Source organism: Melanotaenia boesemani, chromosome 12 (assembly GCF_017639745.1).
Source record: "Melanotaenia boesemani isolate fMelBoe1 chromosome 12, fMelBoe1.pri, whole genome shotgun sequence".
Taxonomy (NCBI): domain Eukaryota; kingdom Metazoa; phylum Chordata; class Actinopteri; order Atheriniformes; family Melanotaeniidae; genus Melanotaenia; species Melanotaenia boesemani.
Window position 1 is genome coordinate 31,426,948 of NC_055693.1, and position 27,183 is coordinate 31,454,130.

Genomic DNA, 27,183 nt, shown 5'->3' on the forward strand with positions numbered 1-27,183 from the left:
CTAGCTTGTCCCTCTTCTAAGAAGCAATTTCCAACATTGGTGGATTAGTTGAATCTGAAAGTCACTTTTAGTTGTTTGAACAGTGTCATGGACCACACATCTGTTTAATGAGACATGGCTAATTAACATTCAGTCTGTAACAACTTATAATTAAGCACAACACATGTTTGGTGGCAAGTGTTTGGGGAATTTTCTGGAACAATCTGAGCAAGAAAAACTGAACTGTTATGGCACCATAATCACTGACATTTGCACATTTGTAAAGAAAAGAAACTACATATTTAATCAGTGTAAGTTACATTGTGACATTATCTGGCTTCTCTACCATCAGAACTTATCTATATATTACATTACAAAACCTCTACAGATTATATCAGGGATTTTTTAGATTCAAAACAGGACTGTGATTATAAAGGTATCAACCAATTATAATCCAACTGACTTTCATGGCTTCTTTAAAAAAAATAAAAACACTAAAAAATCAAATTAAAATTTATGTCAGAATAATACTGTTTGAAACGGGGGGCTTTATCATTTTTCTGTAGAGTGGACAGGCCATGAGGTGGGAGGGAATCCCTGACTACCCAGAGTTTAAAAAGACATGTAAAAGCAGCACTCACCAGCCAGAGGGACATGGCAGAGTTTTCTCTGAAGACACCTGGAGCAGTAATTCCCTTAACACGGATCCACAGCTTTGCAGAACACTGAACTAACTTTTCTGGGATTAACTAGTCTGTGTTGTTGTCCCTGAAAGTTGGATGCACTCACGAAAGAGAGCCTAGCAGTCTGGCCCTTATCCTGACACACTTCCTGAGCTGCATTGTTAGCGAGGAGAGAGGAAACACACGTACGCTGTGGAAAGCTGGTGTCAGGAGATCATTCTATGGAAAGTGAGAAAACCAGGAGCTGCTGTTTGTTTTCTGTGCATTTTTTACTAGCTACTATCAGAAATTAAGCTGAAAGCAGAAAACAGGTAAACTCATTCTGGCTTTCTGCAAGAGGAACTTTGTCACAAGTTTCCAGGATTCATGTCAAGCAAATTACAAAACGTGACATCTTAAACTCCTCCATACTGCATGTAAAATCTGTGCAGTATCTGTGCAGCCATGACTGAAAATGAGGTTTCTTAGTTTTGCACACTGATTTCTTTGCACACTTAGGGCTGGGATATACTTGCTGAGAACGCAAGCGTACACGTCAACATTCTGCTACGTTTGTGCATATAATTGCTGCAAACAACGGATGCACGGCACGGCCAAGGCGCTCAGTACTGGAGGTCTCCGCGTGGGGGAGTACACAACCCTTAGACTTCGAAATAGAGAAAAGGTCAATCTACCGGTCACACTGTATTTCTGGGGCATCAACTCCGATAACATTTCCAATTTGTTGCCAACTGTTAAGGCATGAGTGTTTATCACTGTGCAACGGGTAGGAAAAATCATACAGATGAAAGTAACGGACAAGGCCTGAGAGACGTGTTTACCTTAGACCTGTTGTGTTCGTGCTCTTGTTTGTATGAGTGCCACTAGCATTCAAGTCAATATTGCAACTCGCACACGTGACACATTACCTCGCATCAACACAAGCAGCCTACATGCCAAACGAACGCTAAGAATGCGTGGCAGCCATGATACATACATGGATGCGTTGCTAACAGCAAGTATATCCCAGTATATATTGAGTTTGGTTCCTCAATATGGCTTCACTCTCTTTTTAAGTCTTTGACTAACTGGTCATCAGCAGGCAGGTTTAGTAGCCAAAGCAGGTATTCAGTCAGCAAGGCAATTTTCATTTAAAAAAAGGGTTTGACTAGTGATGAGACGCCTTAACTGAATCACTGAAGCATGTGTTGAGTTGAGTAGGAAGGACAATTTCAGATCCTCCTAGAAATCTTGTGATCTCTTCCATAACTGTCACATGACTGCTTTGTCTAGCTATTCGTGGATGGATAGATTTCTGTTTCTTCTTTTACCTCATGAAACTAGTGCTAGATGGTATAACCAAAATATTTACCACAATATTTTTAAAGTTATACTGATAAGGACTGAACGAATAAACCCTTTATAATAAAAATTTCAATTTCAAAAGTAGCAATTAGCTGATTGCAAAGGAGCGTGATTAATTTTCATGTTACATGAAGCCTAATCCAGTTTCACACCTGCAGCATCCACACTTTACAGATCCACTCGTTTAGCCATAATTTCTTCTGTAACAGTCATTTAAATATCATGTGGCAGCAACACTCAGCTGTAAGTCACATCTTCAAGCCCCATCTAACTTTTGAAATGTCCTGATGAAGTAAATAAAGACAGTCTTAGTGAAGTCACTCTAAATATTCTTACAATCTCAGATAACCTGTTGACTTTAATAAAACCTACAAAGCTGGAAGAAATCTAATACGACTGAAATTCCTGCAGTGACATAGATTTAGCTTGTTCAGCTGCGGCCCTGTGATGGACATGAAGTTCTCAGCGTCTTCACTTCACTGGGAGAGTTTAAAAAACAGGATTTTTGTCTAATTCAGGCACTGAAGCCAAATATTTTCCAACATGTTCTCTGTCTGCTACTTTAGAGTGGGATCACTGTGTGTAGATAGAAACTTTAGCTTATGGATTGTGATGCCGGTGGTTGGCTCCTTTGACTCAAGTGTCCTCCAGATTTTTCAGTTTTACCTGAGGATGTGGAGTGTGTTGATCTCAGTTTAATTCATACTCCAAAGCATGTTTGCTTGTGTTACTGCCTCTGGCGACAACTTTAGCTCAACATTGTCAGTAAGTATTTGTTTGGTCCACGTCCGACCATTTCAAACCAAAGTATCTCCAGACAACAGATATGTCATCATGTTCAACTTCAACGTCAGCTACAACTTCACTTTCTGAACTTTCGACGTCCATTTTCACTGCTTAACATCTCCAGTAACCCCACCGGACAAGTTTAGTGGTGCAGCAGTGAAAGAGGACCCCCTCTCGACTTATCATTGTGTTTTCTTTCTTTGCTTTACAGTCACTGCTTGCAGAAAACTTCCTGACAAATGAGTCAGCACTGCACACTGAAAGCTGAAGTCAAGAGGTCTCCACTTTGCAATCGTCTCTCCTTTTAACCATGAATTTCCCAAATGAATGGAGTCCTCCAAATTTTTCAACAGTCCCTTAATGGAAACCACCTTAGACCTCAACAATTCATTGCCTCTTTTCTGTGATTTTTAAAACAACAGCGTCCAGGCTTTGAGCAGCAGGAATTGCATGGGACATTAACATCGCCTCCAGTTTGCTTTTCTACTCTCAACATGACTTTTACAAGGTTTTGAGAAACAAAGGGATATTTACTTTGCTAGTGATGAAGCACTGTGGTGGTTCGCTAAAGGGGTCTAACACTATAACTTCAATGATCCTGGAGGTAAAATCCAAGTTATAATACATTTTACACTTAATCAAATAAAAGAAAAATCCTTGTGGCATTCACAGTGAAACCATTACAGTTTATTGGATAGGACCCAGTGTTCTTACTGGAGCATTTCCAAAAGCACTCTCATCTCACTATTCATATGATTTTCATGTTCATGTACAGACACGAATATAAAACAGATGGAAATGACTTTCTAGAAACCTATTGGGTGCCACAAAGATGAAAAACTCCCACTGCTGTTGACTAAAAGTAAGCTGAGAGTGAGTTTCTGTCTGTGCCTGTATAAGCAGATAGATGGATCCTAACTGTGTCTATATTGTAAACAATGTGAAGCCCTGAACTGAAACTATGTAGGATCCATTCTTCCCAAAACCTTGCTAAAACCCTCTCCAACAGATCAAAGTCATCACTGTGTGCTTTAACGTAGGGGGTGGGTTATGTTCTGGGTAACTGTTATTGCTCCTCAAAGTGCAGAGCCATGAGGCGCGTTTGAAAAGTGTGTTACGTTCATTTCCATATGTGTCACCGACATGGGAGAAGCAGGGTGTTAATTTAGAAGTGTACACAGCTCAACTCCATACTAGACATTTCTGATCAAACTACATAACTTCTACATAAAGTTACTGCACCAACTAATGATGACACTGCCCACTACTGGTCTGTTGTATTTGTTTAAACAGTCATTTGAATAAGAAAAAAAACTTTAAATGTTTGTATTAAAACTTTATCTGACTGCTTCTTATACATGTAATCGATGTGCTCAAGAGTCCATGCTACACAAGTAAATAAAAGTTATGTAATTCTGCAGGTGGTTTGGTTCCTGCATTTGGTGCAGCAACATACCTTCCTGGTTCTGATGGAGGTTTTCCGTCCTGTTAAAGGGGCAGTTTTCCTCTTCACTGTCGCCTTGAGCAGCTCAGGATGGAAAATTGAATCAAAAAGATTTTGATGTAATCAGTTGGTGATTTTAGTTAGATAATTATTTTGATGAATTGGTTAATTTGAACACAGTTGTAAATGGGACTAATGTGGTTCATAGAATGGATTTTTTAAATTGGATTATAACTGGACTATATGGAATTGAACTGATCTGTAAAAGTGTTGTGAAATGACATGGTTGTGAATTGGTGTATGAAGTTACTCCTGAACTAAAATTTAAAGGTTAAGGTTAAACTTGGTGATAAATTAATTTAATCAATTAATACGAATTTGCCATTTATGAAGATTTATTTTTATGAAAATTAGGATTTTTTTCTTTTAACATGCGGCGCAATATTTTAGCGGCTGGAAAGTTCAGTTGGCAGGGCATCCGTCTGCCATGCGGGAGACGTTCCAATATTACAATGGGGTGAATATTAACACCTTCCAGTTGGGTCCTTGGGCAAGACCCTTAACGATACTGCCTAACTACCTCATCATGAGTGCAATCAAACAAAGAGACATACCGGCTCAGATGTCGTCCAGTCAAACAAGGTCTGTGTCACAGACTGAGGGTACTAGGGTACTATGGCGAGAAATGGGCTACTGGAACACAACATAGACGTCACTGCACACGAGATGCGAACAACGCACTGTTGGAAAGCTACTACTCTAGTAAGAGAATGTGGGATAGATGGATACTTCGATACCCACATTCTACACAACCCGTTGCTCAGTGTTTTAACTGGCAACTGCTGGTTAAACACAGTTAGAGATTAAAGAGATACAACACGCTAATGCTACGGCAACATCAACTCCCCAAGCTGTGATTAATAACCGTGAAAGCTGTGAATCAAACTGGATAACAGTTTGTGATTCAATTCCAAATATTATATTCCAAATATGGCAATAACTCACCTTAAAAATGTATTCCAAGATCTTTTTAGTAGCTGACAACTGCTGTAAATTGGCAGCTTGACTTAACTATTATTTATGTGCCTATTTTCGTTTATACTCAACAGTCACTTATCAGGTCCACCTTGCTAATACCAGGTTAGATCCCTGTTTTCTTTCAGACCTGTCTTAATTCCCAAAGGTGCTCAATTGGATTGAGATCTGGTGACTGTGGAGGCCATTGGAGTACAGTGAACTCAATGGCCACGTTTATATGAGTTTTAGGCTATGTCCACACTGCACTGTAGTACATACTACAAGGCTGTGGGGTTTGCTACGATGATTAAAGAGTAACACTATAGAGTTTGAATAAGACGTGGTGCATGCACAGATAATGACATATCTGCTTGCTCCCGCTGTTGATGGTACAGTATACTGTGTTGTAAAAGCAGTGCATTTTGGTGCTAAGGCTGTACACAAGCCAGGACTGCCTGGAACAGCACCACAACACAGTTGGTCACGCCATTTTTATAGATGTGTTTGGCGCGCGTTCATCACACTGACATCACATCCTTCTAGTGGTGCGGTTACGTTGTCCGCACAATACCATTCCGAATTAAACTTAAATTCAATGTAAGTGGCTGGTTTATTCTGATTTTAAATCCAAACTGAATAATTCCTCTATCAGGTATAAGTTCATTCAGCTTCAAATTATTTCCGGTCGTTTTGCGCATGCTCGTTTCCTTGTCCTGTCGCAACAAGCATTTTTTAAACGTACATCAAGGCATAAATGAGAGCATGTATTTGTCTGTGTGTGGCGGGGAGGACGCCCCGTCTGTCAGCTTCAGACAACATAAACCATACATGGTGCAGCATTTCTTCACAGCACCCACCGTAACCCATGACGATAGTGAGGCCGCCTGGCAGCCAGGAATTATGCAAATGTAAAGCACGCTCGACTAGCCACAAGACTCTCAGTGTGTGTGTGTGTGTGTGTGTGTCTGTCTCATGGCTTCACATTTCACTCAAAGTTTAATGGTGCCATTGGCCTTTTGTCTACTTTAATTGAATTAACTCCTCAGAAACGGACCTTGTTGCAGGAGAGCTATGGCCACATTGCTGCAGCATGGAAGCTGTTAACAGTGTTTACATTGGAGTCACTCAGTTCCTCAGCTGAAAAGGGATTTTCTTTGGTTTAATTTTATAACCCAGCAACGTTTCCCATTTTTGTTAGAGAAGCACGACACATTAATTCAAATAAAAAGTCAAATAAAAGACTTACAAATCACCACAAGGAATCATCGACAATCCTGGCCATCCTTCCCACTTGAATGAATCATGTTTAAACACCTGTACATTGAAAATAAGTCCTGAAAGCCACTAAAAATGTACAAGTTTAATTAACTGATTGCCTTCAGAATAAATAAGTTATGGTCTTTCATCCCAACATGTTTTTTTTTTTTTTTTGGTGTGCAATCTTCCAGGTTGGAAAAGATGAAGCATTCCTAAGCATCAGTCAAACCAACATCCATACTTTCCATGTTAAGCAGATAAGCTGCATTTTCAAGGGCATCGCAAAGATTCAAAGACAATTTTAGAGATATCATTGTTTCAGGTAGAGAAAAAAATGGCAATGTCACCATCTGCTGGTTAAAAAGCAAAGAATCATTCAAATCATTCAAAAAAGTTACTTTAGAAAGCGCCCTTCAGACACAATATACAAATTTTAATTTTGACACAATGGCAGAGACCCAGCCAGAAACTGGAGCAACAAGGCAGAAAAAAACTCATGAAGCAAAAACAAGTTTCAGAGTTACAGACTTGACCAGACTTGTGAAAATTATGGTGTTGTAGTATGGCCAGTATTCAAAGTCTGAGAAAAAAAAAAAGTTTAATTTCATTTCCATTCTGGCAAATATGTCAGCCAAGCATGAATGATTGTTGAAAACAGTCATTGAGTAAAATGGAGTCTCAAAATGAGAGGGAAATAATCAGTGCTCTCTCCTCTGAGACTCTGTGTGTGAGCATAACACTCTGAATCACAGATCTCAGATTAGCTTAAATGAAATGAAACACACAAATAAAAGGAAGCAGTGGTCACTTTAACTGAGGCAAACAACTTAAACACAAACTGCAGATAACAAATATTTCAGTCAGCTTCAAGCTGTGGACTGAGTTAATAACAATGTTAAATGGTGAAACATCCATTCTCATGGTGAGCATGTACTGCAGTTAGCACTGCTGGTGTGATGCTAGGGCTGGCGCATTTTAACTTCATTCTTCACAAATTAATCCAGTGTTTCCTGCTCTCATTGTTCCTCTACAATTTAAGTGGACAGCCCAAGTAGACAAATTACAAATTTTGGCATCTAAGGAAGAAATGTTTCTATGATGAAGGCACAACAGTTAACTATTATAGCTATATAGCTAGTTAGCCTAAGGCTAATGTATATGAGTTAGCTGATTTAAAACTTTGTTGGTCAACAGATTCAAAACAATGTTAACAGTGTGTTTGCTTATTTTTAAGCTCACCCTACACACTCAATCCCACTATTAGATGTGTTTTTGATTTTAGGACTGTCCTAAAATTAATGAACAAATCCTGAAAACTAATGAAAAGTTAAAGTCTAATTCCACCATCTAGTAAAGCACATTTCTCTGCCTGTTAGTACATATACATAACTTGCTACCATGACAGTCTCTGAATTTGCTTTACTCTGAGTTTAAGTAAGATGTATAACATACAAAAATAGCATGTTCTTAGTTTAAGCTACATGAAGCATCTTCTAATAATAATAATAATAATAATACATTTTATTTAAAGCGCCTCTCAGGGCACCCAAGGACGCTGTACAAACAAATAATAAAACATTAAAAGTACAGGAGAGACACACATATACAACACAATCTAAAAACCTAAACATAAAGGGCAGAGTGGCGAGGATGTGATTGAAAATAATGTTACAGAGAGTATGCTGTTCTGAAAAGATGAGTTTTGAGTTTGGAAATGAAGATGAGGAGAGAGTCGGTATTGCGGAGGTAAGGAGGAAGTGCGTTCCAGAGCTGCTCTGCTCCCCATGGTGCTGAGACGGGCAGGAGGGACAGAGAGATGGATAGAAGAGGAGGAGCGAAGACATCTGGACGGGGTGACTATGTGGGGAAGATCTATTCTGTTGTTCTTGGACTGAGATAAAATTTTCCTTGAAACTCCAAAAATCAAAGTAGTACAATGTCTGAAAATGAATTTATTTACATAATCAGCAGGAACAAACATGACAAAATTGCCTGTAATCTCGGTGACAGCTGCCTATCAAAGTAGCACTACATGACTTCCCGACTTTAAAACTCTGTGTTCCTGATTTTTTTTTTTTTTTTTTAGGGCACAGTAACGTTAATTGTGTACATTCTTGGACACGTTGTTGACCTGCAGTGTCCTGACCAACCGTTTCCGTTACGGAGCACCACTTCACAGCAGCATTTTGCTTTACAGCATCATATCTCACACAAGCAGCTGGATATCAACATGCTGACCGTTTTGAACGCGCCATGCCTGACTCAGTAAAGAAACTCACGAGGAAATTAACAGAGTAATTGAGGAAAAGAAGAAGAGAAAGAGACGGATCAAGAGACGAGACAAGCGTCAATATTAGATTGACTTTTACGGACTTGGAGAGAGAACAGAAAGCATGTAAGACAGATGCTCAAAAAGCCTCTGTTAGGGACGTCTCAGTGAGTTCAGTAATGGAGCTTTACCAGGTGGATTATACTTGTGTTTATAAATTGAAATGGGGCCATTTATCCTTGGACCTTTTGAGTTTTCATCCAAATATCTTCAGAACCCTTTTGGATTTCTTTTTAAAGTATTATTTCACTTCTAAACAAACCAGATCTCATGGCAGAGCTGTTGTCCCACAGCACAAAACACTGCAGATTTGCAATAAAGACTCAAAAATTGTACAATTATAACATTTTTATCACTGTTCACCACATAGATGCACCTTTGGGATTTATCTTTTAGCAGCTCAACATCCGAAGGATCAGAAAGCACTTCTGCAGGTTTCTGTGTGATTTGCAAATGCACCACTACATGTAATACTGCTTCCCTGAAACATAGAGGCAGTATCAATAAATAGTGTAATAAATACTGACGATAGTCAGCTATGGTTTGCGCTTTTTAGCAACGCTTCTCTGTTATTTATCATTTGGGAACTCCATTGTCCATCCACCTTTGTTGTTCCATCCTGGCTTGAGCGAACTTTCTACCAGTTAGCATTAAATCAGCCTGTGGCATCGTCTCCAAAGTCTACGCACTTGACTTTTAAGGCCCATTTTTGCTCGACACATAAGACGGATACGCAGATGGACGCAGTCACGAAGTGAATACTTTTGAAAACTTCACTACTTCATTTCTGTGTTTACAATTTAAACACTTCTTTCCTAAAACAATTGCCTAATCTCTCCCTTAACCCACATGCACAAACGCCGTCATTAAGAAGCTCTGAACATGCTCTATGTATTCTTCTCCATTTTGTGTGTTTCTGTGGATAAATTATAGCGCCACTTACAGATGTAGCATATATATTACAACATTTTGCAGCAGTTTTGTGGGGATGCACATATTTTTTTAATTATTCCACCATTACATAAAATTCTCTATAAACAAAACTGTTTTGTTTTTGTTGGGATGTACCCTTACATGACACTTAACACTGTAGTACAACAGATTACTGGTTTGAAACCTCTCCTCCGTAATGTTTTCAACAGTCATTGTACTTCCCATGCAATCACGAAGTGACTTTTCTTCTGTACTCTGCCCTGGGGTTAAAACTAATGTGCATGTTTAGGCCAACATTAGGGCTGGGCGATATGGACTATAACTGATATCCCAATATTCTTTGGCTTTATCTTAATACACAATACACATCTCAACATTTTTAAATCACCTCTGAAACACTGAAATGTAGCACTTTCAGTTTTATGGCATATTTTGCAGATAATCGCATTTTGTTAACTTTCTTGCGAAACCCAAACCGCTGTCAGATCAAAGATCCATTGCTGTTTATTACTTAACCAAGTCCTCCGTCTCACAATAAGCTTGTAAACTAGCTTGAAGTATATATTTACTTACCTCTGCTATCTCCATGCTTCTTTACCGTCTATCCTGATACAACAACACACATGCACACAGGAGAGTCTTCTGGGTGGGCAGGGGAGTGTGTCGTCTGCTGTGAGCGGTAGAGAGTGATAGAAGCCACACTATGAAGAAAATCACATGTATATGGCTTAAAACACTGCTGTGTACTTTATGTTCACAATGTAGCCATTTGATAAATCCTACCTTCAAGAACTTGAGATACACATCTATATATTCTGTATCGCTTATAGTCTACATGCTTCAAATTGCATTGTTTAACAGTTTTAGACATCTTAAATAGTTTTTAGAGTTATATATTGTGACTTTAGTCATATATGAACACAAAAGAAAACCAACAGCCCGGCCATCTCACAATTTCCACACATGGATTGTTACCTAATAATTTTGGACAGGTGCACAGTGGTTTGAGAAACCTGAAGAAAGTAGCTTTAACCCATGTTTTACACATTTACTTTTTAAAAGACTGCAGGTTGATCAATAACCTGTTGATAGTCAGCAATGACAGCATTCAACATGTGATTAAAAATACCTGAAGGTAGAAAATGTAATGTCCTTCATCTCTAAAAGGTAAAATACAAAAAAAATCTTAGCACTTAAAAAAGTTTTACTGAGTTTTAGTCAAAAGTCCAAGTTCAACTTCACTAAATGGAGGATGTAATGATTACTTTAAAAATGATGTGTCCTGATGGTTAAGCAATTATAACGTGTTACACAAGTGAAATTTTCTTAAAATGTATCAAATTAAAATAATTTCAGGACATTTTCTTAAAGAGTTAAGAAGCCTTTAGACCTTGAACCTCTGCTCAGCAACTCTCCTCATAAAACACATGGACATGCCAAGCACTAATCCCAGGGTCTAAATTTAAGAATGCACATGTGTGAAAGGCTTGTCTACGTTAGGGCTTAGCCGTAATATAAGACAATTGCACCAAATGACTAAAGAGAGCTCAGGAATGTGCCACAAATGTGAAAATGCAGGGGAAGGAATGTTATCCAGTAAAGGATAATAGTAAGAGTTTTGCAGTGAAATGAGCTGTTCACTGATAAAGAAGTCATTAAAGCAACTTATTGTGTTTCATCTAATACGATTTAAAGGCATTTTATCCAACTAGAGACTGTTAAATTCATGACTGTGATCTCTTAAAAGACAAGGCCAATCTTTCAGGGAAGATAAGGAACATCGTGTCAACTTTTGTTGACATATTAAAACTCATAATGTGCTACTGCCCCTGGCATTAATGTTTTACAATCCAAAATAACTTTAAACGTTAACAAATAGAAATGACCCTTCCAAATGTAATGAGCAACACACTTCAGGCAGTTTTTAACAACTTGGTGTCACTTCCTGCCAGGTGTGATTCTCTGTAGTTCTACTGTACTGCATCTTGTTATGCAACCATGAATGAGTCTAGTTATCCCATGTCATCAGGTACTATATTACTTGCATACCCAAAGAAATATTAGCCTCTACTCTGAGCTGATACTCAGACCGTAAGAACACAATAGAATGATGTGGAGGCATTCAGGCTATTTTCAGAGCTATGCCACAAAGCTGCCAAGGCAGATAGGCATGCAGAAGGCAAAGAGGCAGCAGATTATGTTCTCAGAACTCCTGTGACTACTGTAATGTGAAATGAAATGGGATTAAAGGTAAAACCCCTTCATTTAGGTAATCCAATATCTCATTCTTGCTGTCTGGGAAAGCAAATGAAGAACCAAACAAACCCGGTCTGTTCTGAAACAAAAGACTTTCAGGCTTTCATACCGAATTGGTGCCATACAATATTTACTCCAAAGTGTTGCTTATTTGTACGTGTCAGTACAAAGAGAAACTTTTACTGAAAGGACTTCTACTGAAAAAAATCTTTCCAAAGAGTCTAAATAAGACTCAAACAGCATGTGTTAGACTAATTTAACGGACATCTGAGAGAGGCCAGACTTCTGTTCACTAGCAAAGCAAATTTAAAGTGATGCTTTAAACAATCACAAAAAATAAAGCTGAATCAAACATGTTTGTACTGTAAGCGTCATTCTGCAGAATAAAAAACAACAGCTGTGATGGACATCCATAACAGGAAAATGTGGAGAGCTCTTCAAAAATGACCTTCATCTCAACTGATTTATATTCCACCATATCTTGTAAAATGACAGTAAGTTTTATGATGTGGCTGTTTGCCAATTAAGATCAAATACATCTGGTTAATCTCTCTTTTTCTTTGTTATAATTTGATTAACTGCTCCATTAAATGTTACACTCAATGGCCACTTTATCAAGTCCACGTGTTCAGTTGCTTTTTAACAAAAATATCCAATCAGCCAATCACACGGCAGCAACTCAACACATCTAGACATGTAAACATGGTGAAGACAACTTGTTGAAGTTCAAACTGAGCATCAGAATGAGGAAGAAAGGAGATTTAAGTGACTTTGAACATGGCATGGTTGTTGGTCTGAGTGTTTACTGGGATTTTCACACACAACCATCTCTAAGGTTTACAGAGAATGGTCGGAAGAAGAGAAAATATCCAATGAGCAGCAGTTGTCTGAATCAGAATGTCTTGTTGGTGTCAGAGGTCAGAGGAGAATGGACAGACTGGTTGGAGATGACAGAAAGACAATAGGAAGTCAAATAAGCACTGGTTCCAACCAAGATCTGCAGAATATCATCTCTGAACACACAACACGTCCAGCCTTGAAGCAGATGGGCTACAGCAGCAGAAAACACACCGGGTGCCTCCTGTCTGCTAAGAACAGGAAACTAAGGCTACAATTCATACACACTCACCAACACTGGACAATAGAAGATGGAGAAACATTGCTGGTTTGATGAGTCTCCATTTCAGCTCCACATTCAGATGCTAGGCTCAGAATTTGGTGGAAACATCATGAAAACATGGATCCATCCTGCCTTGGATCAACAGTTCAGGCTCCTGGTGGTGTAATGGTGTGGGGGATATTTTCTTGCACACTTTAAGGTGTGCAACATGGCCTGGTTAAACCACCACAGCCTATCTGAGTATTGTTGCTGACCATGTCCATCCCTTTATGACCACATCTTCTGATGCTACTTACAACGGGATAATGCACCATGTCAGAAAGCTCAGATCATCTCCACCTGCTTTCTTGAAAATGACATTGAGTTCACTGGACTCCAACGGCCTCCGCAGTCACAGATCTCAGTCCAGTAGAGCAGCTTTGGGATGTGGTGGAACGGGAGATTCTCATCATGGATGTAGCCGACAAACTGCAGCAACTGTCTGATGCTGTCATGTCAATATGGAGAAAACCTCTGAGATTGAATCTATGACACCAAAAATCAAGGCAGTTCTTGAGGAAAATGGGGTCCAACCCTGTAATACCTATTAAATAGGAGTGAGTGTAAATTTATTACCTTACTCAAAATGTATGAAGCAAAAAGATTCTGAGTTTATTGGATGTTCAGCTTTAGTGAATTTGTCATTGGGGTTAAATAAGCTGCAGATACAATATGCATGTGTGGCATGTCAATGCAGCCTGTGTAGGCTTTAAGGTATGTGGAACACGTGTCCCATTGTGTCCAAGAGTGTGATTTAATTAAAGATTCCTTTCCACAGTGCACAAGGTGGGGACACGCTCACTCCCATTAGCGGGGATCAGAACAGGAACGTGAAACATGTGGCGTCATTTTCTTTTAAGCCATCATGCAAACAAAAAGAAGACAGTCATTTATGCAAAATCCCGTTGAAAGAAATTAGCAACTACCTAAAGACAACTTGTCTTACGTACCTCTATTATTTCTGTACAGTAAAGCATCATTAGACACTTTATGGATTTATTTCATAATGCTGCTTATGTCTCCTACACAGTCCACTAAAAAGCCACATTCCAGGGTAAATACCTATGAAATTCCTCTACAATGGAATGCCTTAGTGTGCAAACCTATCCTTTGAAAAAACAGTGAGGGTGAACTAGCAACAATGATCTGCCTGAGCTTGTTACAAGCCTTGCTGCAAAGTAGTGAGAGAAAAAAAAACAGGGTCTTTCTTCCTGTGTGTATTCAGAGTAAATGCAGCATGTCAAAGGGGAGATTTATTACGTCCCCAAAGAAAAGCATTCTCCCGATGATGAAAACATGATTGGGCAACCTGGTAGCCCAGCCTAACTTCTGCTCCCCTGTCACAGTAATTACCCTTGGGGCCCTGTGGCATCCGACTTTGGTGAAAAAGACCCCAGGAAAAGAGGCGAGGCACAGATATCAACAAAAGGCACATTTTGAGGCAAGAAGGATGGAACCTGGGAGAGCTGAGCTCCTGTCCATCACTCGGAAGTGTTGTGAATGGCTACAAAAGCCCCTAGAGTGAGACTTCGTGGGATTTCAGTGTTGCCAAGAGCAAATGCCTCATTGCCCTGCCAAGTATTAGGGAGAAGACAAGAAAATCCTTCCCACACGTAGAGAAATATCAACACAACTGGAGCATAAAGGCCACATTCACGGGTACATAAAGATGTTGAGGCTGGATGGCACAGGGCTAAACAGAGTATATTATGTAGCACTGATGTCACAAGGTCTCAGGCTGAGGTGGAAGTAAGTTCTCGGATTTACATTTCAACAAAAAGGACTGTGGCTGAAGGGAAAATACAGTTGCTTTATGCCTTAATCTAGCATTCTGTCATTCTATCCATGATGCTTAGCCAAGTGAATAAAAGACGATTTAAGAGGCTCAATGAATGCCTTTTGTATCCCTTTATCTTCTTGTTCCAGAGGCTTTGTGGGCAACGTCACGCATCACTGAATCAGTAATGTCTTGAAAGGCTATTTGGAAAATAAATATCCGCTCATCGGATTCACAAATCCTCTGACCAAGGTGTAGTAAAAACTTTGACTCCTGAAATGGATTAAAAAAAAACCTTCAAGTAAATCGATTTTCTGTTCTTTCTTAAAAACATTTTAACTTAAATAATATTAAACTTAATATTTTTCATAAATAGTTGTCTTGTATTTAAAAAACACCCAAAAATTTCGTGAAAACCGTGAATAAATCTTGAGCGATATGGAAATCGAGCGTATCTGTGATCTCTTCCCACCAGGCCTTCTCATCACACAGGATAAACTGAAAACAATTCCCTGGATGTAGGTTGACTTGTTGCAGGAGTCTGGGGGCTGCTGCTGTCTGCTGCAGTTCCAGCTCTGAATGACAGCTGACTTGAGTCCATTCTGGTTCTGGCTCCGTTCTGGAGTCTCTGATCTTTGGTGCTTTCTGGCAAACCGGACTGCATTCACACCAGTTTTCCTAAAAGCAAATTGTCACAAAAATTACTTTATGGTTGCTAAGCAAGAAGCCTAAAACAACACCTGAGATGTGAAAATTTCAACCTGTACTAAAGTTGTAGTGTCGTTCACCAAGATGTCCTAGCAATCTTCATGATGAAGACAACTTAGACTGGGCTCCTACGAAGAACCTAGACCATCATTATTCAGCTCCAGTCCTCGGGAGCCACAGTCCTGCTGGTTTGAGATGTGACTGCAAAACACCTAATTCAGAATAATGGGTCAATGTTTGGAACTTCAAGCTGTTGGATCCATTTAATTTCAAACAAGTGTGTTAAAACAATGTCTAAAAATGTTTAAATGTCTAAAACCTACAGGACACTGGTCCTCGGGGACTGAAGCTGAAGCGCCCTGATTGGTTAGAATGTGATAGAATTAAACAGTCATGGTTTATTGACACCAGACATAAGTAGCAATGACATGTTAATGCAAACCTAAACAAACTACATACAAAGTTTTAAGCCTTCAAGCTTTTCATTTGCTTTGCTGTGCAGAATTGTCTGAAGAACCAGATATCGGAGAACTGAACTAGTAAGTTTTTTTTTCAGGTCAAAGCTTAAATCTTTCTAGGATAACATATAAGGATATGTGCCGTCACATGGCTAAACTTTTTTTTTAAGTATCTAGTGCTTATCACACAAAGTTTCACACCTTCTTGCACATTAGTGTCCCCTGCCTCACAAAAGCCAGAAACATTTTAAAAGACACCCTAGTCACAACCTGTTCCAATTACTGCCATCAGGCAAGGACGAAAAGACTGGAAAGCAGCTTTTATCCTGCAGCCAACAGGTCATTAAATGCTAGTTAGCACTTTAAATGTTTAATGTACAAAAATGTCCAATAAAGTCCTGAACATGCAATAGTGTAATGAATGGCTGTTTTTAGCTAATTTCATTAATATTTTATCCTTGTATATAAATAAATATTTTTTTTTACACCACGAGGAAGGCACCTCTTGTTGTTGTACCTGTTGCAAATACAATGACGATATTCTGATTTTGGTTTGTCTGATCAAGTACACAAGCCTGCAGCAGTCACAAGACAGAAAAAGCTATTTGTCAAACAGTCAGACCACAGAAACTCCTAGAATTCATGCAGGTTGGTATAATTTCTGTGTTTATTTTTACCACCCACTATATTTTAACATAATTATTTCAGCAAAGAATCTGATTTCCACCTGGTGACCTGTCAGGGTCTCTGAAGCTCTCTAATAAAATCTGAAAAAGACCTAGAAGAGGTTAAATTCCTGTGTGCATGAGCATTAAAAGGTAAGATGACAGGGGTTAAATAGCTGAGGCAACATCCAGCACTCTCCCGTGTCAAGCACACACTGTGCACGTCTCCACAGCAGAACACACAGAGAGGGTCTTGTTCTGCAGCCCATGTGCAGGTCAGCGCTGGCAGGTTGCAGTGAAATGATAGGCCTCCCCAGAGACACAGCACAGAAGACACACTGTTTCCCATACTTAAAGCATCCAGTGGAATGCAGTATGGGGTGGCAGGTAACTCTCAGTTCACCGCATACCTTTAAAGAAAATCTTCAAATCCTAGGAAAGCCCCCGCCTGCCGTCTGACACTTTGGTGGGAATTCAGTAATGCGGGAGACTCAAAATAAAATGAGTGAACTGCATGATGTCTAAAGAGCAGTCTGATCATGATCTGAAATACTGGCTTATACAGCTAAAAACATAACTTAACATAAAATGTTTATTGTATTGTTAAAGGGGAAATTTTTCATTAAAATAGTTTTTTTCTTTTTCTGAATTAAAAAGATTTTAAATGAAAAAAAATTTTAATTAAGATCTTTTTTACATGTTTTCTTCTTTTTCTTTTAATTAAAAAAATATTTTAAATGAAAATATTTTCAGTTTTTCTGAACTGACTAGATAATTTTTTAAAAAATATTTGAGGACTGTAGCCACAGTCCACCAGGACAGACTACCAGGGCGGGCCCAATTTATCAAATGAATTTGAGAACAAATTCCAGTTTAATAATTCAATATCTGACCCATCTATACCTAATCTGTCAAAGTAGATTAGGTATAGATAAACAATAAAAAAAATTTTTCCTCTTCTATTGAAAAAAAAAAGAAAAAAAAAAAACTTAAGAGACACTTAAAATAGGATCCATCAGCTATCAGATGTAACAGGACAGATTTCACAGAAAATAAAACATTTAATTCATGAGTAACAAAGTCAATCTGGTCATTTCAACCAGTGATCAGACGTTAGAATTAAACGACAGAGTGTCTCACGTTGAGATCACTTAATCAAAAAACCTAAACAACAACATTTTACGACAGACATTCGGATCCATGGATCAGATTGTACACAAAACAAACGCTCAGCACAAAACAGATGTTTTTATTCTGCTCTAATCACTCATCAAACTTCCACATCCCAGCCAGACAGCAACCGTGGTGGAAGGCTCCATAAGGCACTAACCTGCACAAGTTCATCTTAAAGAAAGGCAACTGGAGCTCAACCAAACTGATCCCGTTTCAATTTGTGCAACTTCAACACTAAAACATCAGGAAACATCTGCAGCAGACAGAAAGCGGACATACTAAACATGCAACTGTGACTTACTACACTTAGTAAGGACAAGTCGGACTGAGCTTAATCCAGCTGCAGACGATGCTCCAGAGGAAGAGGAGACGGGACACATGCACCTGTGGTTGCCATGGTTACTATCTTGCTAGGTCTCCTCACATTGATGAAATCATCCAAACTGCTGGAAGTGGTTGATTCTTGCTGTGACACCTGACACATGTTCCTTTCTTCATGTTATCATTGAACCGCTTTCTCAGGTTCATTCTCCAAAAGCATCAGTCTGCTGCTACTTCAATGAACCTAGTTAATGATTTCGCGCCAAATATCACGATAACTTAAAGAACATAATACGCTCATTAAGTTATTGCGGAATTCGGTGATGACATACAAATACAGATTAAATATACAAACACACACACAACATGCAAATATCTGGAGATAATTTTTCTTAATGCAAAAAAGCACGAATAGGAACGGATTCTACTTTTGGTCATTTAGTACCATTATAAAATTAACTGTTAAATAATTCTAAATGAAAATGATATGTAAAAGTATATAAATTAAACTGCAAAGGCTGCATGGGTGGGCCAGACTTGTGAATGGGCGGGGCTTGCCCACTGGGGCCCACCCATAGCGCCGGTCTGTGTCCTGATGTACCGACTTTGGACACCCCTGAGCTAAAGTATCATCCTGCAGATAACGTGACAATAATTTTGTTTAGTATTCTGTCTTTACTTCCTCCAGGTGAGAGCATGGCTGAGAGTTTCTGATATTCATCTTCATTTTCTGTACCACTTAGTCCAGTTCAGAGTGAAGGAAGATGGAGCCTATCCCAGCAATTAGCAGGCAAGAGGCAGGTACACCCTGGACAAGTCGCCAGTCCATTGCAGGTCCAACACAGACAGACAAGCAACCGCTGATGCACACTCTGAGGGAGGATTTAGAGTGACATGTTAACCTGACAAGCATGTCATTGGACTGTGAGAGGAAGCCAGAGTACCAGAAGAGAACCTATAGAAAGGCCACTGTTCAAACCCCAAACTAGTTACCTTCTCGCTACAAGGCAGCAGTGCTTTCCACCACGACACCGTCCAGCCCCAAGAAAAATATTTCGTTTTTTTATCGATCATGGATTTAGAAAAAAAAAAAACTCATAGGAAATATTGGTCTGTAAAATGATCTTGTTGATTCAGAAAACCAGCTTTTTTTCAAGTAAGTGCAATACTCCTCCTTATGTATAAGACTTATCTTCCTCGCTCTAAAATATTTACCTAAACCTGCATCCTATAAAGTTCAAATTCCATATTTTCTTTTGTCCTTTTCAACAAATCATTTTGATCTAAAAGTACAAATCTGCTGTTAGATCTCACAAAAGTCAAACTTTGTTATAAATATTGATCACAGTAGAGATCGTTTGGCAGGACATGCCACAACCCAAGAAATGGCATTAACACTTCTCACCAAGCCTAGAAGAGTACAAGTGTATCAGGATCTATGGCAGGACAAACTTCAGCCTTTTAAAGGCGTCAGGACCAAACTCCTGCAAGGAAAACTTAAAGCTCAATCAGAGATCATCCAGCTGAATGCAAACATGGAACAACTTTAATTTACGTGATCACCAATCTAAACAACCAAGTGTAGATTATAAATTTAATCATGAATCATGTAAATTAGGTAATTTTTTAAACTAACTACATTAAAGGCGTACAGAGGAGAGTAACTCCCAGCCAAGCTCAGTGTGAAGCAACACCCAGCCAAAGCACACAAGCAAAGGCTAAACCATGCACAAGAGTTTTCCAGGATGTTGAAAGAGCGGATATCACAGATTTCTGGGCTACTGTTCTGAAGTAATTAGACAAAATCCTATTTCAGGCCTAATACTGGTGAAACTAGAGAGTTACTCTAAAAACGAACCACAGCACACTGATCAGATCAAGTAAAGTTAGCTAATGATATCATAACACACTCTGGGATAAAAATGATTAGCTTGGTACTTCTGCAGAGCAAAAGCATAACAAAGGAACTAAATTAATAAATTACCATGTGACCTGAAGCGAACAGGACTCAGCCAGTCTGACCATGAGCGGTGACCAGTTGCTCTCAAATAATCAGGCTCTCTGCTGGCAAAATGAGTCACGTGATTACCACAACAACACAGACCATAAATGATACACACATGATGCAAACATCATTTACAAGACTGTTTTCACAAGTAAAATTAGTAGTCATGTTTTTATTACTTCACGAAGGACAACAATCACTCTTCTTACATGCGTGAAAGTGACAGTGAGACGGACACACTCAGTGCAATACATCATGCATACTATATTATACTATGCTATCCTATGCTATACTATAGTACAGTATATATACTCTGAATACTTCAAAATCCCAAACATACCTCCTTTGAAGGGACAAATATTTCCATTTGCTCTGTTATTTTTGTTCATTTAAGTGATCAAGATACATATGTAGAACATAGGAGCGCCAACACAAAAGAATACTAGACCTGCAAGTGTTTGTTCATACTGGGTTTTATTTTTTATTTTTGTTACCTCCACCAAAGCAGCATAGAGCAGCATGCCACCAGTTTACCAGAGGTGATGCCTGGATATGCTGCTAGGTCCATGGTTGGCCAGTTCATTCTGTCATGGTTTGTGGAGTATATGAACCCAAACGCATGACCGGTGCAGGAATTAAAGTTTTATTTACATGAACTGAAGCCGAACCAGAGGACACATGACAATAACATGAGAAGACGACAAAAACCTAAACAAAAACTCAGATCATGACAGGAAATATGAATAGTTTCACCAGCTTCTAACTCATCAGATAATGCCCAGAATCATTGGCAAAACACACACACACACACACATACACACACACACACACACACACACACCCACACACACACACAAGATGATCAAGGTCATAATCTGACATTGTTTGACCCGGATCATGTTGATTTCTTTGGATCTAGTGATCCAGAAGGTTTAAAATATAGGGAGACTGGGTGGGCTGTTGGGCCTTTTGAGGTTTTTATCAGGTGAGTGACCCTATGGCCTGGCAGAGGTCTGCAATCTCTGAGTGCTTCTAGTTTTGATATGAATATGTCTTATACAACAAGTACTGGTTTAAAAAGCCTAAACATTGGGAACAAGGTTTGGTGGGAGACCTTTTCACTGCTGCGGCACTTAAAATGGATGCAGCAGAGCAGCTGTGTTATTGTTGAGCGGTAAAAATGAAAAGTTCATAAAGTGAAGCTGTAGCACACACATTCAGACGGTAAGGTCGGAATTTGGTGGAAACTTCATGAAGCATAGATCCATCCTGCCGTGTATTAACCACTCAGCCTGCTGTATGTAGTTTACCCACCACAGCCTACCTGAGTATTGTTGCTGACCATGTCCATCCCTTTATGACCACAGTGGAGCATCTTCTGATGCTACTTCCAGCAGGATAATGCACCATGTCACAAAGCTCAGATCATCTCCACCTGCTTTCTAGAACATGACGATGAGTTCACTGGACTCCAACGGCCTCCACAGCCACCAGATCTCAGTCCAGTAGAGCAGCTTTGGGATGTGGTGGAACGGGAGATTCTCATCATGGATGCAGCCGACAAACCTGCAGCAACTGTGTGATGCTGTCATGTCAATATGGAGCAAAACCTCTGAGGAATTAAGAATTAAAGCAGTTCTGAAGACAAAAGAGGGTCCAACTTCATACCTCTTAAAGTAGCCAGTGACTGTAGAAGAGACTGAGTCTTAGGCCTGGTACACATATAAGGATTTTTTTAATCTATAGAGTTTTTTATCTGTTTGAGACCTCACACGCGAAGATAAAAATCAGTAATTTAACAGTTTTGATCGTACTGTGTGTGGTGGCGCCGATAATCTCATCACAGAACAACACACCCTTAACGATGCTGTCCTGCAACCAATCTAGAATCTAGTCCTCCGAGCTGGAAATCTGTCGTGATCAAACATGATCTAAAAGAAACAAAGAAAAAGAAACAAGGTAACAACCGGAAAACGCAACACTCAGCATGGCAAAGAATATACAAGATGAGGAAATGATGGTGGGCTTGGGACTATTGTTAACAGAAAAAGCCAGAACTGAAACAAACAACAGACTGGAGACAGCGTGAACACGGAGTTTATTTACTTCCTTGCTTTCCAGTCAGCTCGCTCTCTGATTGGCTACGTTTTGTTCCACGTCAACATCCACACAGTCACAATTCAGGAGTCCTCGGCTTTCCTCACACACATCAGGAGTTGGTCGTAAATATTGAACATGTTAAATAGTTCCAATTGTCGGCCCCGACCCGTTTCAGAGCCGAATGTCGGACTGAATTCGTTTTTAACACACTTTAGACCCAATGATAATTTTATAGAAAAATCTTATAAGACATAACCGGGCCTTTGCCGTCCTTGGTCGGAAAAGGACAAAATCGGGACAAAAAGAGCCCGATAATCTTTATGTGTGTACCTATCCTTACTTGATTTGTCGCTCAAAAAAACACTAGTAAACTAAGGTGTAAAATCAGCTACCCCTTTTGTTTTTTAAACCCCAACACTTCAGCTGCTCAGCACTTGACACCAGGATTTCCACCTGCTATTCTGAGCTGGGAGCGGCCTCATGGTGTTTTATATAGAGAAGCTTTTGTGGCAGTCGATCAAACACGAACAGGGGATCAAGAAACCCAAAGTACATCATGACTAAAACCTGCTGAAATCTGCCTTTTTATGTGGATTTCAAAACACACATGGAGTTTAAGAAGTATTATTGTAAAAATAAAATAAAATAAAATAGAAAAGCAACTAAAACTGCTAAATAATCCAGTGTGTTTGTCGGTGCAATGGCATAGCACATTTTTCTTTAATGCCTATTTTACTGAATGTTTATTTCCTTCAGACCGTGTTCTGCCTATCAGTCGTCTGTGAGGAAGTCTCTGTACTGTCATTATATCACGACCCTTAGACCACAAGCACACGGCATGCATCATTCCTGAATCCTGCTGTATATCCTTCATCTAGTTCAAAGTTTAGGCAGAACGTATTTACATGAGGGTTTTACTTTATCTCCGATCGTTATCAGCCTTCAAAGTTCTGAGCTGTGGGCCTCCCTCAGTGCATCTCACACAAGTAGCCAAACTGTCTTGTTGATCTGGGACTACAAGAGTCATAACAACAACAAAAAAAAGAAAAACCCTGCACCCAAGTACACCACAGGCACTAACATACCCATGAAAAACAAAACAAGTGGTATGCCAAAAAAAAAAAAAGCTTTGTGAGCACACCATTTGGCAAGGTAAATAACCCCCGGACAAGGACACGGATTAAGAAGTGTTAAACTTTAACAATGCTTCTTACTCACCAACTTCCCATTTAGATGCTGACTAAACTAACTTGCCCTTGTCTTATGCAACACATTTTTATAGATACATAGTTTCAAACTTTTAAAGTTTATTCTTAAATCAAAAGTAAGGGCTGTTTGTTGACATTCAGCGTGACTGAGTTCTGGCTACTTCACTTTTGGGGCTATTTTCAACACTTCATTACTTCAACCGCAGCTCTGCTGGCACAGCCGGGGCATCGACTTCCCACGTGCTCTCCATGTGCCCACAGCCCTGCACGCCTCAGTGCCAGCTGTTTGTCTGCGCCACCCAACAGCCTCAGCTCGTCCAGGAAAAGTCCCCCGAGATGCAGAAGGGCATTTCTGCAGTGTTATTTACTTCCCAGCAGCAGCAGAATAACAGCACTGAAGACACAGCGTTTGTCTGGACTGCGGTGGGCAATGTTGAGCATGTATCATTTCATGGATGAAAATATTTCCCATCCTCACTTTGACATGTGGAATCATCTCAGGAATGCAGCAGCTTTTAGACAAAGTTGGGACGTTAAACAGATTTTGTAAAATGAAAAAACAAAACTAAATCAATTTAAATAAGAGTTGAGTATAGGAAAAGTTTTAATTAAAACTCGTACTGTAGAAAATGTATGAATGCTGTAGCTTACAAACTAATAGAACGAGGTCCAACTGGATGTCTTTTATCAACTAAACTTCTGGCTCACAAATACAAACTTATTCCAACGCTATAAAACCAGCCAACTAAAGATATGGCTTGTAAGCTGCCAGGTTTCTATTTCATCATGATTTAAATTTTGTAATAACTAAAATCTAAAAAGATTTATGCATAAGGAGTTAAATGGGTGTTTATGATGGCGTACTTGAGCTCATGTGGTTAGATCCTGTCAAAATACCAGAAGCATTTGGTATGAGTGTAATCATGCTTTAATAATCAACATTGTCTTATTCATTCAAATATTTAAAAACTGCTGAGTGTAAATTAAAAAAGCAAAAGTATTATTTTTATTAAGTATTATTTCTACTTTTTTCCCACCATTTGATAGTGGACTGACTAACTGAAGCTTATTTCCTTTTACTGACTCTTTGTTATTGTTTTTTTTTTTTTGTTTTTGTTTTTTTTTAAGCATGTTATCTCATGTGGTCATCCTTTGTTGCTACCAGCTTCTTTATGTATGTGCAGGTATCTTCTGCTACTCAAAGCTCAAAGCTCGGGATAGGAAACGTGGAACGTGCGTTGTTATTTTCAATTTGAATGTTGCTGAACATAATACAACCCTTAGCCTGATTTTCTGGCTTTGAGAGATCTTGTTATGTACAACACCAATTCACAACTAAGTCAACACATGGCACAATTCAGTCCAGTTCACTGTAGTCCAATTATAATCCAATTAAAACAAATCTATTATATGATCCACATTAGTCTAATTCAGGCCAGGCCAACGTTGTAAAGAAGAATCTGTTCTTGATGTGTTGCCTGGTAAAATAAAGCTTAAATAAAATAAATTAATAATTGTGTTCAAACAGGCCAATTAATAAAAACTCGCCAAGCTAAGAAAGCCAACAAATGGCATCAAATTTTCTCATTGATTCGGTACCCCATCCTGATCATATCAACAGTGGAAAGGGAAAAACCTCTAACAGAACCAGAACCAGGAAGGGTGGTCGGTCTGGGGTGGAGAGGATAGGACAGAGGGGTCAACAAGCACCATATCTCCAAGTTCAATAACTCCAATCAAACATGTTTAAATGCATATTCAATTTCCAGCTTTAGTCTAAGGCAATATTTAACTTTTTTTTCTAGTATCATGTCAATGACTCATGATTACTGACCCAAACATTTCCCACATCTCCAGGTTTTATTTTACCTTAACATGATCAGCTTGGGTCAATATGACTAAACTCAACAACATATTCATTAGACATTATCTAAATCTGTATTTTCTTTGGGACACTACACTAGCCAGGCACAACACCCGAGTCTTGACCAGTTTATATTTGGGCCATATCTGGTCCATAGCGTCATAATCCCAGATAGGTTCAGCTATAACTTACCAGCTGCCTAAATGCCAAAAATAGCATAAATTACACCCAAATGTGTCATTACCTGGGCATTATGAGCTACATTCATTAGGACAGAAAACAACTGCTCACTAAATTCTGCTATTTAGACACATTAAAGCCACCAGCAAATGTTAAAGGGCAGAAACTTTTCATTATTTCCATGACATCATTACAGGTAGACCTTTTCATGTTTTTGTTGTGATCTGCGAGCATGACAGAACTTGGACTTTCCAGTTACCTTTGGCATTCAGCCTGGTGGTGAATGGTTTACCTCATTCCGTCAAAGAAGCTCTGAATGCCTTTTGTCAAAGCAGGTACAGACACACCGTATCCCTGGATTGATGGCTGTGAGCAGGCTGCTTCTTGCTTTTTTAACGACCAGTGGCCATACTCTGGTCTGACTGACTTCTCCCTGCTGAGTTTCCCTGAACCAAAGGTCAAAAACTCTTATCAGATGTCCCACATAAAGTTAAGACCGTCGGGTTATATATCAGACATAAATATGCATACAATCTGCCTGAAAACAGCTGACAGGCAGCCACACGTGAAGTAAACAGCTCCACTCGTGACTGCACGCAATTTCCCAGCCGATCACTTCTTCCCGCTTCCCTTACCTTTTTCACTATCCCTTTCTTCTCATCCTCATGTTGGTAAACAGGCATTTGCAGAAAGTCCTCTTCACAGCAGATGAAGCTCACCGTGCATCCCATCCGAGCAAAACCCAGAGCGCACGCACGCGTCCAAACCCATTCAAAACGTCCAGCACTCTCCTTCCCCTTCTCTCGCGCTGGTGTAGGCAGAGTAATTATGACTTCATTCCGGGAAAACACGCCACAGATTGCCGTGGTCTGTCCGGCATCACTGCGTCGTTAAAACCAAATGATCTTCAGGAAGAAGTTTTAGAGTTTCGTTGCCCTGGTTTTTCAGCCACCGCGCGCACAGCTGATGTGACCACTGTGGAGGACAAACAGGTAGTGTGTGTGCAGCCTTAAACATAAGCAGTGTTGATCTCCGTCCCTCACTCACACGCACCCACCCTGTCACCTTTACGGTGGCCTTATCACATGCTTTTCTGATTGGTGGATCAAACTGTCACTCATAACAACAGATATTTATTTCTAGTTTTAGTTTTCACGTGTACAAAAGATTACAACTACAAGTCTGAAAACATTATTTATTTAATTAGGCTTCCTTGTTGTAAAAAGGGTTTTTAAACATATATAATTTACATCAGGTGATTTGTCCATTATGACTTAAATCTAGACAGATGTGTACTTTCAGTTCCAGCTGCTCTCCAAAACAAACACCAGTCTGAAGAGTTAATGTAAGTCTGGGTGGGTGTGAACAACATTACTGAACTTCAAGAGCTTTTCATGTTATGTTGCCTCCCCCTGCTGGGGTATGTGGAAAGTACTGAAGTTACATTTTAATCTTTCTGCTACGTTTTAGGTTTCAGCTTAAAGGGAGCATATCCAATCCCACCTCTTTTTATTATCATTAGTAGTATTATCAGCAT

At 39.4% G+C, this 27,183-nt stretch overlaps 1 protein-coding gene across 3 annotated transcripts in view; it reads right to left on the reverse strand.

The window, feature by feature from the left end:
• The window catches only part of tns1b (tensin 1b), a 213,691-nt gene extending 187,082 nt beyond the window's left edge, over positions 1 to 26,609 (reverse strand). For all 3 annotated transcript variants that reach the window (XM_042001198.1, XM_042001201.1, XM_042001200.1), the window contains exon 1: positions 26,282 to 26,609. In XM_042001198.1, coding sequence (XP_041857132.1) covers positions 26,282 to 26,377 — 96 coding nt within the window. In that variant the 5' untranslated portion in view covers positions 26,378 to 26,609. The remainder of the gene's footprint in view (positions 1 to 26,281) is intronic.
• Positions 26,610 to 27,183: the final 574 nt, after the last annotated feature.